This window comes from Typopeltis vanoorti, chromosome 3 (assembly GCF_054136105.1).
Source record: "Typopeltis vanoorti isolate ZY-2024b chromosome 3, IOZ_Tvanoo_1.0, whole genome shotgun sequence".
NCBI classification, from domain to species: Eukaryota; Metazoa; Arthropoda; class Arachnida; order Uropygi; family Thelyphonidae; genus Typopeltis; species Typopeltis vanoorti.
In genome coordinates, this window is record NC_143551.1 from 75,916,228 (window position 1) to 75,929,478 (window position 13,251).

Sequence of the window (13,251 nt, forward strand, 5' to 3'; positions counted from 1 at the left end):
CTAATTTTGAAGTTAGAGAGAATGCAATGATAAGACATTAGTTCTATGATCCCTTACAATTTTAAAGTGTTCCCAGAACTACTTCACTGTAGTGACATATATATTCTGTGTACTGAGAACTAGTTTGAAATCCAGAGAAAAATCAGCAGTTCAATAAATTATATTTATTTTTGTTCTTGTATAAATTTATTCAACATTATTAAAAAGTTAATATGAAATCTTTTTAACTGATTCACAAAGATGGAGGAAAATCCTAAACCATTAGACTATAGTGACATGTTTCCAAAGAACAATCTAAAGTGACCTGAATGTGGAAATATTCTTCTGATATATATATATATATACAGACAGACAAATACATACTTGTTATTTCAAGTACATTTTTCTACATAAAAAAATACTAGTCAATCCCATGATCAGGGGCCGCTCTGTCTTTTAAAACGATCCTTTAACCATATATGCCAAGGGGAGGGAAGGAATAGTATATTGGAATAATTGATTGAAATTTTGTGTTTTTATTCAATTTACTTTATCTTTATCCTTAAGATGTCAGTTGCTGTAGACAAAATATAAAATCAAAACGCCAATCCCATGTGTGTGTGTGTGTGTGTGTTAATAAGCCATTTATTTTGTTTACCACATATAATTAATCCAAGTTTAAACAAGCAATGACTTAGACTTGCTTGTTTGCAAAAAAATAAATAAATAAATAAATAAAACTATTATGTCCATTTTCTTCATGAAAAGTTAACATTTCCAGGTGTTTTAGACACAGCAGGTTAAAAAAAAAATGCTAATAATTTGTGGATGAATGCACAATTTAAGAATATCAATTAATTAAAGTTATGAATACGTTCAATTAGCATGTTATTTAAAAAAAAAGTTAACATGACACATTTTTAAGCAAACACATTTTGAAATAATAAAAAAATGTTTTCCATTTTATTAACAGAGCAAAGGCATTTTATTACAATAGCTGTGTATTTCAAATATACTAATAAGTCTTCAACACTTTAAAAGAAATACCCGTATTTAACCCTCATAAAACTGTGGTAGCTGATTGCCTAATATTACTCTTCTCTCTATACCACTTTCTGTAATAATACCAAGACGAATAACTCCACCACTAGAACCATCACGAGCCATTGCAAGAGCCAGAGCTACAAAAAAGTTAATATCATAGATTTTAGTTAGTAACCAGATGGCGCACACACACACACTTTTCATTAAAATAAAGTGAAATTCTGTCCCAAGTGTTATTTTGAAAATACAAAACAAACTATTTATAAAATTTTTTCATTTCTGAAGGAAGTGAGCACAACGCAAAGCTAATTTTTCATATAAACCATGAATTAATGAGCTATAAACATCCATACAGGAGGCACATTTTAAACAACCTGTAATTTTCAGGTAATCAAACATATTACTGGTAATTGCCTTACTAGTTTCAAATCTTATTTTTCCACTAACTCCTCTTTAGGTGAAAAATAATGAAATTACCACTCTTTTTTTAACGAATGAAGATAAGGATAGGTAGACCAAACTGTATATTTGGAAGAAAATTAAATTTAGCATGAAAGTACAATGCTAACAAAACTCATGCTTTGTCTCCCAAACCACATGAGAATTGTTTATATCAATCCCCCCACTCCAAATGCACTATTTTTCATTAATGAACTAGGATGCACAGCATAAAGATATTCTGGAATCAAAATTGAGAGCAAATACACTTGGCCAACCAGGCCCAATTACTGCCTGAATAAGATTATAAAATAAGCCTTTTGTATTCTTGCTCTATTCAAATACTGAGCTAAACAGCTAATAAGTAATAAGTCAACCTGCTAATCAGTGCCAGTTTATTTCATTTTGAATCCCCATTACGTAACCAGTCTTATCTTTTAAATTCACCAGTTCTCTCTCATATATATATATATATCATTTTTTTAAAACACTGTTATTAGAAAACTATTAGCATTTATTTATTCAAACAAGTTTAATTTTCATTTTAAACTGAATAATGCAAAATCAAACATCTTCATTCCCCAAGAGCAGTGAGAAAAACTACCAGGTACCCTGCAACCATTCATCCTGTGGCCAAACAGGCAGGACAATCAACATCAGAATTGTTAGAACACACCAAAACTACATATCATTTTTCACTACTATGGCCACTCAGGATTGGCAGACTACCGTGAATACCCATCACAGGATCTGATGAAAAAAAATCGCCTTACTCCACCAAAGCAGGTTTATATTTGAGAGTCTTTTTCTCGAATCTGCTGCAGCTCTCACGAACTATCCCATCTCAAACAAATTTGGTTGCATCAAATTGCCTCTCATACGGAAAACCCTACTCTCATTTGTAGACAATCAGTCCAACAGCCAACAATCAAAGCCAATAGGTGGCATAGTTATAGCAATATAGGCCTTCTATATTTCTCCTGTTCCATCTCATTTACTGAAGTGTGCCTGCATCCATGTGATGATACAAGTGTATTAACCCTTGAAGATGCCATTTAACTTTGGTGTAATATAGGAAATAGAGCAGTGTGTATAGACAAAGCTCTTTGGTCGGAAAGACGTGGGTTCCTCATCCATGACGAGGAACCTTTATCTGTGTGTCTTTCGACTAAAAGTGAGCCAGTCGGTCTCATACAGAAGTAGGGTTTTTTTCACCTGGAAACCTGGGTTTTTCATCCCTCAGAAGAGGCAAACCAGCCAGTAGAACACATGTACTTTTTACTGGCAAGAAGGCTAATGAGTGCTTGAGTGCCTGTTAAAGCCACTGATGGATGGATGGATGGATAGGAAATAAGTACATTTTTTGTTGTTATTTATTCTGCATTGTTAATTTCCTAAAACATCATTATCTATGATAATAAATCAGATATTAACCCTGATACCAACAACTCATCAGTATATTGTCAGTGTCACATGGAAAACTTATGAACTTCAAAAGAAGTTCTCATAGGATGCTGCATCAGTCACATTCATTTATAACACTGGCTGAAGACTGAAACATATACCACATTATTCACTCATGTTGATGCTAAGTGAAAAAAAAAAAAGAAAAAAGAAATCTAAAATTCAGAAATGTTCCCTAGTGATGGCAGTTATGACTGAAAAAATATCAATAGTATTTAAATAATAAAGTAACACGTAAAAACCACAGTGAAATCTTTAATTAGTAAAAACACAGATATTTCGTACTAAAAATAATAGTACATCTTCAGTGTCTGTAACAGTAATAGGAATGGAATACAGGCAAACGTTCAGTGGATCACCTATTAAAATACAATTGTTACCGCGTGCTAGGAAATAATAGAAATAACAAATTTAATCTATTAAGATAAATGGTTTTTTACATAAGATAAAAGTCTCCCAGATCTTTGAGAGAGACATACAGTCATTTCTATTTAAATTCGGTCGGTGTGTAAGATAGTTTCACAACTTTCTTTGAATAAGCGTTCATACTTGAATCTGCATCTATGGTGGAGAACTGCTTTATTCCACTGGACACTATGAGTAGAGTCAATACTGTGCTGTGCCAGACCAGACTTCAGAGGTTTGTTATAATCAATATAATATTGATGTTCTTTTATTCTTTTTTCCAAAGAACGGCCGTTTGTCCAAAATAAGAGACATCGCATTCGCAAGGTATTTGGTAAACGCCAGCCAAAGATAGAGAAGACAGTTTATCCTTTGTAGAAGGTAATAAAGAAGAAATTTTGTCGATAGGAATATATGTTGGAATCAGTTGATACTTTTTCAGAATTCTACCTATAGGTTCTGAGATTCCCGGAATGCACGGAATAGGAACTCTGAGGACTGTTGAAGAAACTGTAGGTGTTGGAACATAAGAGTCAAGTATCTGTTGGATTTGATTGGAGTTGTAATCATTTGATTCCATTAACTTTTTAATGATGGAAAGTTCTTGTTGTAAGATTATTGGGGAAGAGCAAACTTTATGTGCTCTATGAATTAGAGATTAAGAATGCCAAATTTTTGAGACGTGATGTGCAGACTTTTTGTGAATGTATCTGCCAGTAAAAGTGGGTTTTCGAAAAAGATGCTTGTAGATAAGGTACCAGAAGATGTTCTAGTAAGGAAAATGTCCAAAAATGGTAAAGTACCAGTTTTCTTTTTCCATAGTGAATTGGATGCATGGGTAAAGGTTATTTATCCGTTGTAGAAAAGCGGAAAGTTCATCTTCAGTGTGTGGCCAAACAGCAAAAACATCATCGACGTAACGGTACCAAAGAGATGGTTGAGGGTGAATGGATAAGAACATAGTATCTTCGAATTGTTTCAAATAGTAGTTTGCCAAAGGTGGAGACAGAGGGCTACCCATGGCAGTACCTTCAATTTGTTTGTAGATTTTGTTTTTCAAACTGAAATGACCTGAGTGGATGACATATTCGAATATCCTTGCGATATTATTATTATTCGTGACACCTCCAAGGAGTCCGAAGACTCATTGCGGGAGGACACCTACTATACAACTCTCCGTCTCCGCTACTACACAGAACCTCTACTACCAATCACCTACATCAACGCTATCTACTGCCCACAACCACTACCACCACCACCACAGATAGTATTTTTTTGTCTGTAAACTGCGTGTGTTCTGAAGGGCCGATTTGTCTGTATGCAGGATGAAAACCCGAGTTCCGGGAGAAAAAACCCTGCTACCTGGAGGGTAATCTTCATATAATGAATTGACTGTGTCGGTTAATGGGATATTGGTAAACAGAGATACAATGTCAAAACTGATTAACAACTCAGACTCTTTGATTTTTAAATCCTTGATTTTTTCAAGAAAATCTGTTGAGTTTTTTATATAGGATCTCGAATGACCAGTGAGAGCACTTAAGGAACGTGATAATACTTTTGCAATCCGATAAGTTGGAGAGTCAATGCAATTTATGATAGATCGCACAGGACAGCCTTCTTTATGGATTTTTGGGAGTCCATAAAGACAAGGAGTTCTTCCAAAGTAGGTGCGTATTTTATCCATGTAGTTTGGATCCCAACTTATAACTTCATCAAGTAATTTATTTAGCTGTTTAATTTGCGAATTAGTAGCATTACGTGTGATCTCTTGGTAGGTCGTGGTGTCTTCTAATAGGCTGAATACTTTTGTCTCATAGTCAGTCTTATTCATAATTACAATAGCTTTTCCTTTATCGGCCTTCAAAATGGATATTGTATTATCTTTTCTTAGAGAAGTTAGACCTTTAATTTCAGCATTTGATACATTGCATGGAGGTAATTGCTTTTGAATAACGAAGTTGCAACTTCAAAACGTAGTTTGTTGGCATCTTCGCTAGGAAGTCCTGACAAATTGTGCTCTATATTATGTAAGAAATCAAGATAAGGAATGCGTGAAGGAATAACAGCAAAATCAAGGCCCTTTGCTAAAGCACTGGTTTCAGCGGCGGATAATGGGTGATAGGAAACGTTTACAATCCATTTATTTGCAGATGTACTGTCAGAGGTAAGGTTTTTCTTTTGCTTGTTATATAAAGAGTTGTATTTTTGCATAAGATTTTTAAGATTTCTCTCATGAGACCGGGATAAGGATTGTTTTGATAAGCGAAGAACAATATCCTTATAATTCTTCATTAAGAACAGCTGAAATGTCTTCTTCGAGAACTGATATAGAATTGATATTAGAAGCAAATTTTTTTTGGCAGTACGAAGTTGATTCCGAATTAAGGAAAAACTTGCACGTATATAAATAGAGTGGGCTCCAGGAGACCGAATTGTTTCTTTAAATCTAGCGAAAGTGGGAATAACTTTAGTATCACGGCACTTTTTGAGGAAGGCAATCCGTGCTCGAAGCTTACCTTGTAGAACCCATAAATTTCCTAATTTTCTGTTAGTTTAGTAAACTCTTCCCCATGAAGGATGATGATTTTGATTTTTAGTGGAACCTGTGGCATAGTAATTAAATAATAAAGTAAAAATCCACTAAAAATCAGAATAATCATCATTCACGGGGAAGAGTTTACTAAACTAACAAACGGTTAGTTTAGTAAATTCAGTTTTATTCTTTAGTAAAGAATAAAAGAACATCAATATTATATTGATTATAACAAACCTCTGAAGTCTGGTCTGGCGCAGCACAGTACTGACTCTACTCATAGTGTCCAGTGGGATAAAGCAGTTCTCCTCCATAGATTCAGATTCAAATATGAATGCTTATTCAAAGAAAGTTGTGAAACTATCTTACACTGACCGAATTTAAATAGAAATGACTGTATGTCTCTCTCAAAGATCTGGGAGACTTTTATCTTATGAAAAAAACCATTTATCTTAATAGATTAAATTTGTTATTTCTATTATTTACTAGCATGCGGTAACAATTGTATTTTAATAGGTGATCCACCGAACGTTTGCCTGTATTCCATTCCTATTACTGTTACAGACACTGAAGATGTACTATTATTTTTAGTACAAAATATCTTCTTTTTATCAATTAAATATTTCACTAATTAAAGATTTGGTTTTTTCATGTTACTTTATTATTTAATTACTATGCCACAGGTTCCACTAAAAATCAATATCAATAGTATTAACTAAAAGTTATTGTAATTAATATTCAATATATGTTATAATTTCCTTAAAAAATAATGGGTATGAAAAGACAACTTATAAGTCTTTCTACCAGAAATAGCCTATACCTAGAATAATAACAGGATGCCACATAAAGAACTGCACAGTCAGTTTCTATAGAATGGCATTTGTATGCTCAATCTTTTGGTTGCAATTGTAAGAATGAATGCTGATAGATATGCTAGATTTCTGGATGCAATAGTTCAAGGAATAGGCAGATGTCTTAAAAAAAAGCATATCATACTACAGGCTCTATTGCACAACAGTTTGATATAAATGTGGAAAACAACACCTGCCTTCAGAATTTCAATCCAGCAGAACCTTCAGAATGAACTGGAATATTCATGCAAAGCAGTGTTCATGCCAAAAATGGTTCAATTTATGTGACATATTACTACAAATTCATGGAGAGTATGCAAAGAATCTCTTGTGCATACTCTCCAAATCACACACACTGTTGGTCCTGATCACACTTTAAGTGTGATCGAGACCAACAGTGCGCGCGCGTGTGTGCTGTGTGTGTGTGTGTGTGTGTGTGTGTGTGTGTGTGTGTGTGTGTGTGTGTGTGTGTGTGTGTGTGTGTGTGTGTGTGTGTTCAGGTATTTTTGAAATACAGTACAATCATCATTCTGATTTCAACAAAGTATATCAGTCATCCCAAAATTAATTGTTTTTTTTAAAAGGATATAAAAGATAAATCACTTGCTAATTTAATCAAGTATATATTCTCAATTTGAATCAATAACGCTCTTCCAACATTGTGAAAGTTTCATAATGCCATTTCTATAGAATTCAGGAAGTTTGGAGGCAAAGAAGTTGCATAGCCTCAATTTCAGTGCTTCTAATGTACCATATTGTTTTTTATTAATGAAATGTTGCAAAATTCGAAATAAGTGGTAATCTGAAGGTGCAAGATCAGGAGAATACAGAGGATGTGGAAGCTTTTCCCAGCTGAGTTCCTTAATCTTGGTACAGGTAATTCTTTCACTATGAGTGTGTATGTTATCATGATGAAAAACAACACCCTTTCAAATGACCACAGAACACCTCTTTTCTTTCAGTTTTTCATTCAATCGATTGAGTTGTTCACAGTATACTTCAGCTGTGATTGTTTGGTTTTGTGGCAAGAGTTCAAAGTGTATAATACCAGCCAACATCCCGCCAAATGCTTATCAAAACCTTCTAAGGGTGAAGGTCTTGTTTTGGCTGAAGTTTAGCCTGTTCCCTTGAATGAACCCAGTGCTTTCAGCATTTAAAATTCCTTTAAAGTATCTACCTTTTCATCATGGTGAATACACAACTCAAAAACAGAGATTGAACTTCTCGAGAATGAAGAGCAGTGCAGATGTAGACACGCCCTCTTCAACTGTTGTTCATCAGGAACCCATTTGCCAAGCTTAGACATTATTACAAGTTCTTGCAAATGGTGATGAATGGTCGATGACGATGAATTAAGATCTGCTAAATCTTCAACAGATGCATTGGCATTTCTTGCAATAGTGGCTTCCAGCATATCGTTACTGAGAGAGAGGAGTAAATATTCAGGCAATAAGAAAGGGGAACACAAGGAGGTGGATACAACATTCATTATAAATGTTTGTCATTCACACCCACAATAGACTCATAGAGGGAGGCTACATACTACACACACCAGCTATCATACTTATTCTTGAATTCAGTCACACTGCTTGCATTCACAACATCCAATGGCAATCCATTCCAATCACGCACCACTCTCTGAGAGAAAAATCTAGCCCTCACACCCTTCTTGGCGGCCTTCATTTTCAGCTTCCAAGGATGCCCTCTTGTCCTTTCCCCACCCTCCATAAACTGAACTCCTGTATGACTCTTTCAGAAATTTGTAAGTCTCAATCATATCATTCCTCTTTCTCCTGTTTGCTAGTGTCTGCATTCTACAAATTCTCAATCTGTCTTAATAATCAGTATTCCACAATCCTGGTATCATTTTTAACACTCTCCTTTGTATTCTCTCTCTCTCTCTCTCTCTCTCTCTCCAATATATCAGAATCACAACAGAAACCAGGAGGCCAGACCTGTGCACAATAGTCTAATTGAGGTCTTATCAAGGCCTTGTAAAGAGGCAAAATAACATCCTTATCTTTACATGTGAACGTTCATTTCAGCATTGCAATTATCTTTTGAGTTGTATTTGCAATCTTTGCCACATGGCTCCTAAACTTCAACTTCCTATCTACTGACACTCCAAGATCCCTAGTCTCATCAGTTTCTTCTAGCCTAATCCCACCATTATAATACAACATTGGATATCTAATCATGCCGCAGTGAATGACTTCACATTTACTGACACCTATTTCCCATGCCCACAATTCCAGCCTATTTAAATCATTCTGTATAGACTGTATATCAGCAGCATTCCTGATTACCCTACCTATCTTTGCATAATCAGCAAATAACTGTATGTCGCTTGTCAAATCCTTCCCAATATCATTAATGTACAGTAATTAATGTAGTTTACGAGAATATAATCAATGCCATTAGAGATGGTTTGCACTACTTAAAAGAATCAACTTTGCCCAGGAGCACATATTAGTTTGCCTTTTATTAGTCCTGAGATTAGGTTTCAGTGGCCTGACAGCTGTTGCATTCTCATCAGACTAGGAAGAAACCTGAAGAGGACAAATCTCCTCTGTTTAATACCATATTATTAAATGAAGCCTTTTGCTCTATTCGTCATCAAATTCCTGCCATGTAGCCTCAAGGGGGGGGGGGGGGGTACAGGATATGATAGTACTAGTACTACATGAAAAATTAACATCATTACTAACTTCCTATCTACAATTTTCCTCCAAATCAGTCTGTTACTTGTCAAGACTCCAATATTATCAGATCTTATTTCATTTTACTATTTTCTTTTAGTGTTGCACAGTGATCAGCATTCATTTTAGAAATTATGGACTTTACCACCATGTTATAACTAACTCATTTAATTATTAGATATGTGAAGAGCCAAAGGCTTCAATTCGGCGACATATAACTTGTTTAAGTTAAGGGATATTACATCACATATAGTTTCTTAGCCGAATATAGTAAAAACTATATATATAAAGTTCGGCGATCCAAGCGTAAGCAAATACCTGGATACTGCAGCACTGATCCCAAAGGGTAGTGCAAGCTGGGGCAACACGTGGTAGAGGTGGAGCGAGCTCCGATCACTACCACGAGTTGCCCCAGCTTGCACTACCCTTTGGGATCAGTGCTGCAGTATCCAGGTATTTGCTTACGCTTGGAATCGCCGAACTTTATATATATAGTTTTTACTATATTTGGCACGAAACTCTTTGAGTTTCTTATTCGGCTAAGAAACTATATGGGATGTAATATCCCTTAACTTAAACAAGTTATATGTCGCCGAATTGAAGCCTTTGGCTCTTCACATATCTAATAATTTATTAGAGCACCTCACGGCAATACTCGTAGTAGGGGTACAAGTTCTGTTCGCTACAAACTTGATATTAACTAGGTCTGGCTACTCACTGATGAGACCTCAATAAAGGTCGAAACCGGTCTGGGTAGTGACCTTCTCTCATAATGTGAACAAAAATACAGTTCCTAGGAGCTAAGTTCACATTATGGGCAAATATCAAGAATAGTGATCGGAGCTCGCTCCACCTCTACCACGAGTTGCCCCAGCTTGCACTACCCTTTGGGATCAGTGCTGCAGTATCCAGGTATTTGCTTACGCTTGGAATCGCCGAACTTTATATATATAGTTTTTACTATATTCGGCACGAAACTCTTCGAGTTTCTTATTCGGCTAAGAAACTATATGGGATGTAATATCCCTTAACTTAAATAACTCATTTAATATCCCGACATTTCGATCTTCATATTAAGATCATCATCTGGAGCATATACAAATATATAGGACAAGCTAGCTTACATACAATAAACTAAAGAAACAATGAATTGATCACAAGTTATTCTACTGGCATGACCTCTAGTGAAAAAAAAAAAAATTATTTATAAACTACATCAAGCTAAATTCTATTTAAGATAACATGAATAAACATTATTTCTTACAGATAGTTTTCTTTCAGTAATAAGGATGTCCTATTTTTAGTATTACAATTGTTATTTTTGATTTAGGATCCTGGATTTTCTACAGTCCTGTTTATAGCTGCTCTTAGAGAGGAAGGTTTTGTGGATCGAATATATGCCTTCCATATGTTTGGGATTTTTAGACCATCATTATTGTTTAGATTGGGGTGGTTGGTAATAATTTCACAGGCTTGCTTAAATTTGCATTCATACCATGTTTTCGTGTGATGTAGCCAACTAGTGCTTTCCAGTCAATTCTGTGTAAGGTATTCAAGGGCATGATCAGAAAGGCCAGCTTCACCATAATTATTATGTTTAATGTGTTGTTTATGTTCTTTTTGTCTGATAGGAATTGTGCGTCCTGTTTCTCCTATATATGGTATGTTACAGGTGCAATAAATACAGTATACTCCAGGATGGGCCAGCAGACGGAGTGGGTCTTTGGAAGAGTTGAGTAAGCTTTTTAATTTTGCAGGAGGTTTAAAGGTGGCTTTGAGGTTGTATTTTTGTAGTATTCTGTTAATTTTATCTGATGTAAGAAATGGTTATAGTTTTATTGTAGTCTGGTTTGGCTTTGTTTTTTATTGAGGTCTTGTAGAGAATTTTGTTAATGTTTTGGCTGTATCCATTTTTTTGAAAAGTATTGCTGATCATTTTAAATTCGTCTTTCAGTGCCTGTTCACTGGAGCAGATCTTCAGAGTCCTGTTTTTTAGAGTGTTAATGACACCTAGTTTTTGTGTTGGGTGGTGGTAGGAGTTTATATGTATATATTGGCCAGTATGTGTCGATTTCCAGTAAACAGCGAAGGAAAGATTGCCAGAAGGAAGACTTGTGACAAGTGTATCTAGAAACGGAAGTGTGTTCTGTTTTTCAATCTCAATTGTGAACTGTATGCGTTTGTGTTGCTTGTTTAGGTGGCTAAGGAATGTGTCTAGCGGCCATGGAACAAGATCGCGAAAACATCGTCAAATTATCTAAGTCAGACTTTGGGTTTTAAAGGAGAGAAACCTAAAGCAAGTTGCTCAAAATGTTCCATATAAAAGTTAGCAATGGGGGGGGGGGGATAATGGCGAGCCCATGGTTGTGCCTTCTTTTTGTAGGTAGAAAGCATTTTGCCATACAAAATAACCAGAACGCAATACATGTGCAAAGAGCAGCATGATATCTGGAAGGAATTTGTTCTGTAAAAGAAGGATTGTGTCATTGATTGGGACATTTGTAAAGATGGCAGAGACTCATATAAGAGTATCAGATCTTATATTTCTAAGGCACTTTTTTTATTGTATCGATCCACCCATATTTTGTATAGGTGGATCGATAATCTAATGTTTCCTCTCCCATTCTGTTTAAGTGACCATACACCACCTGAGATTAGCTCTGCTAATGCATTCCTGGATGCTAATGTAAACTTCTTTCCTAATATCCTCATTTTTAATGATATTGCCATTGATGCCATTTGTTCATGCCTCTAATCTTTCTCGGGACACTCATAATATCTGCAGTCTCCAGTCTTTGATCAAGTGTTTTATTTCTGACCCAGCTCTCAGATCCATAAGTGAAAATTGGTTTCAACACCATCCTATATAAAGCCAATTTAGTGTTTTGACTAATTTCTCTCTTATATTCACTTGACTTCCTACCATACCAGCTTTGTTGATTCTGTTGTATCTAGAGCATGGTCTGCAAGACCAGAGTGGCTGTACTGGTGAAAACGGATGTAGTCCTTGTGTTCTGAAATTCTGATATTCGCTGGCCTGCCTATTTGGTCAAAGTAGGACAGCTTACAGCTGCAAGGGACCTGGTGTATACACCAGGTAGGTCTTTAGTGGAGTGGATAAGGGAAGCCAATTTTCTATATGGTCTGTAACAAGAGGTCAAGTCGTGTTTTTTTAAGATTGTGGTAATTTTTTCCGGGGTGCCTCAGATGTAGGGAATGGTGATGGATTTAGAGTAATCCTTGTTGTGAAGGGGGGGGGGGGGGAGGTAGCCATTGGCTGAGAAAGTGTTGAGAATGTGGTTAGTTCAGTGGTTAGGGCATTGTCATTTGAACAGATTAGTTTAGCCATGTTGTATAGTGGATAAGGAAAATGCCACAGTAGTACTTAACTGGACTACACAGGTAAGCTTAATGCTCTATTATTAGATCGGGCTACTTACCTCCCTATTGAATACAATCCCACCAACTCACAAATTAGAAAACTCCACAGGCTCCTTAAGAAGGTCACCTCTTGGTCTGTAGAAGTTACTAACAAATTAAAACCGTTCGATTTCATACCCCCCCCCCCCCCGTATATATATATATATGAACTACCAAAAATACATAAAGAAAATGTGCCATTACATCCCATAGTGAATGGCATTGATTCCCCACACATACAAATTAGCTAAACATTTGGCCAAAGTGCTCACACACTATACTGGCAACACACCATCACACATAAAATACTCAGCCCACTTCAAAGCCAGCATAGAAAACCTTACACTTCAACATACTGGCATAATGGTCAGTTTTGATGTCTCCTCCTTATTCACAAATGTTCCACTCAAGGAAA

General features: G+C 35.8%; 1 protein-coding gene across 1 annotated transcript in view; it reads right to left on the bottom strand.

Annotated features, from left to right (window-relative positions):
• Nucleotides 1-244: 244 nt before the first annotated feature.
• Nucleotides 245-13,251, bottom strand: part of Prosbeta1 (proteasome beta1 subunit) — a 67,182-nt gene continuing 54,175 nt past the window's right edge. Inside the window, exon 6 of the mRNA XM_090415722.1 lies at nt 245-1,160. Coding sequence (XP_090271848.1) covers nt 1,033-1,160 — 128 coding nt within the window. The 3' untranslated portion in view covers nt 245-1,032. The remainder of the gene's footprint in view (nt 1,161-13,251) is intronic.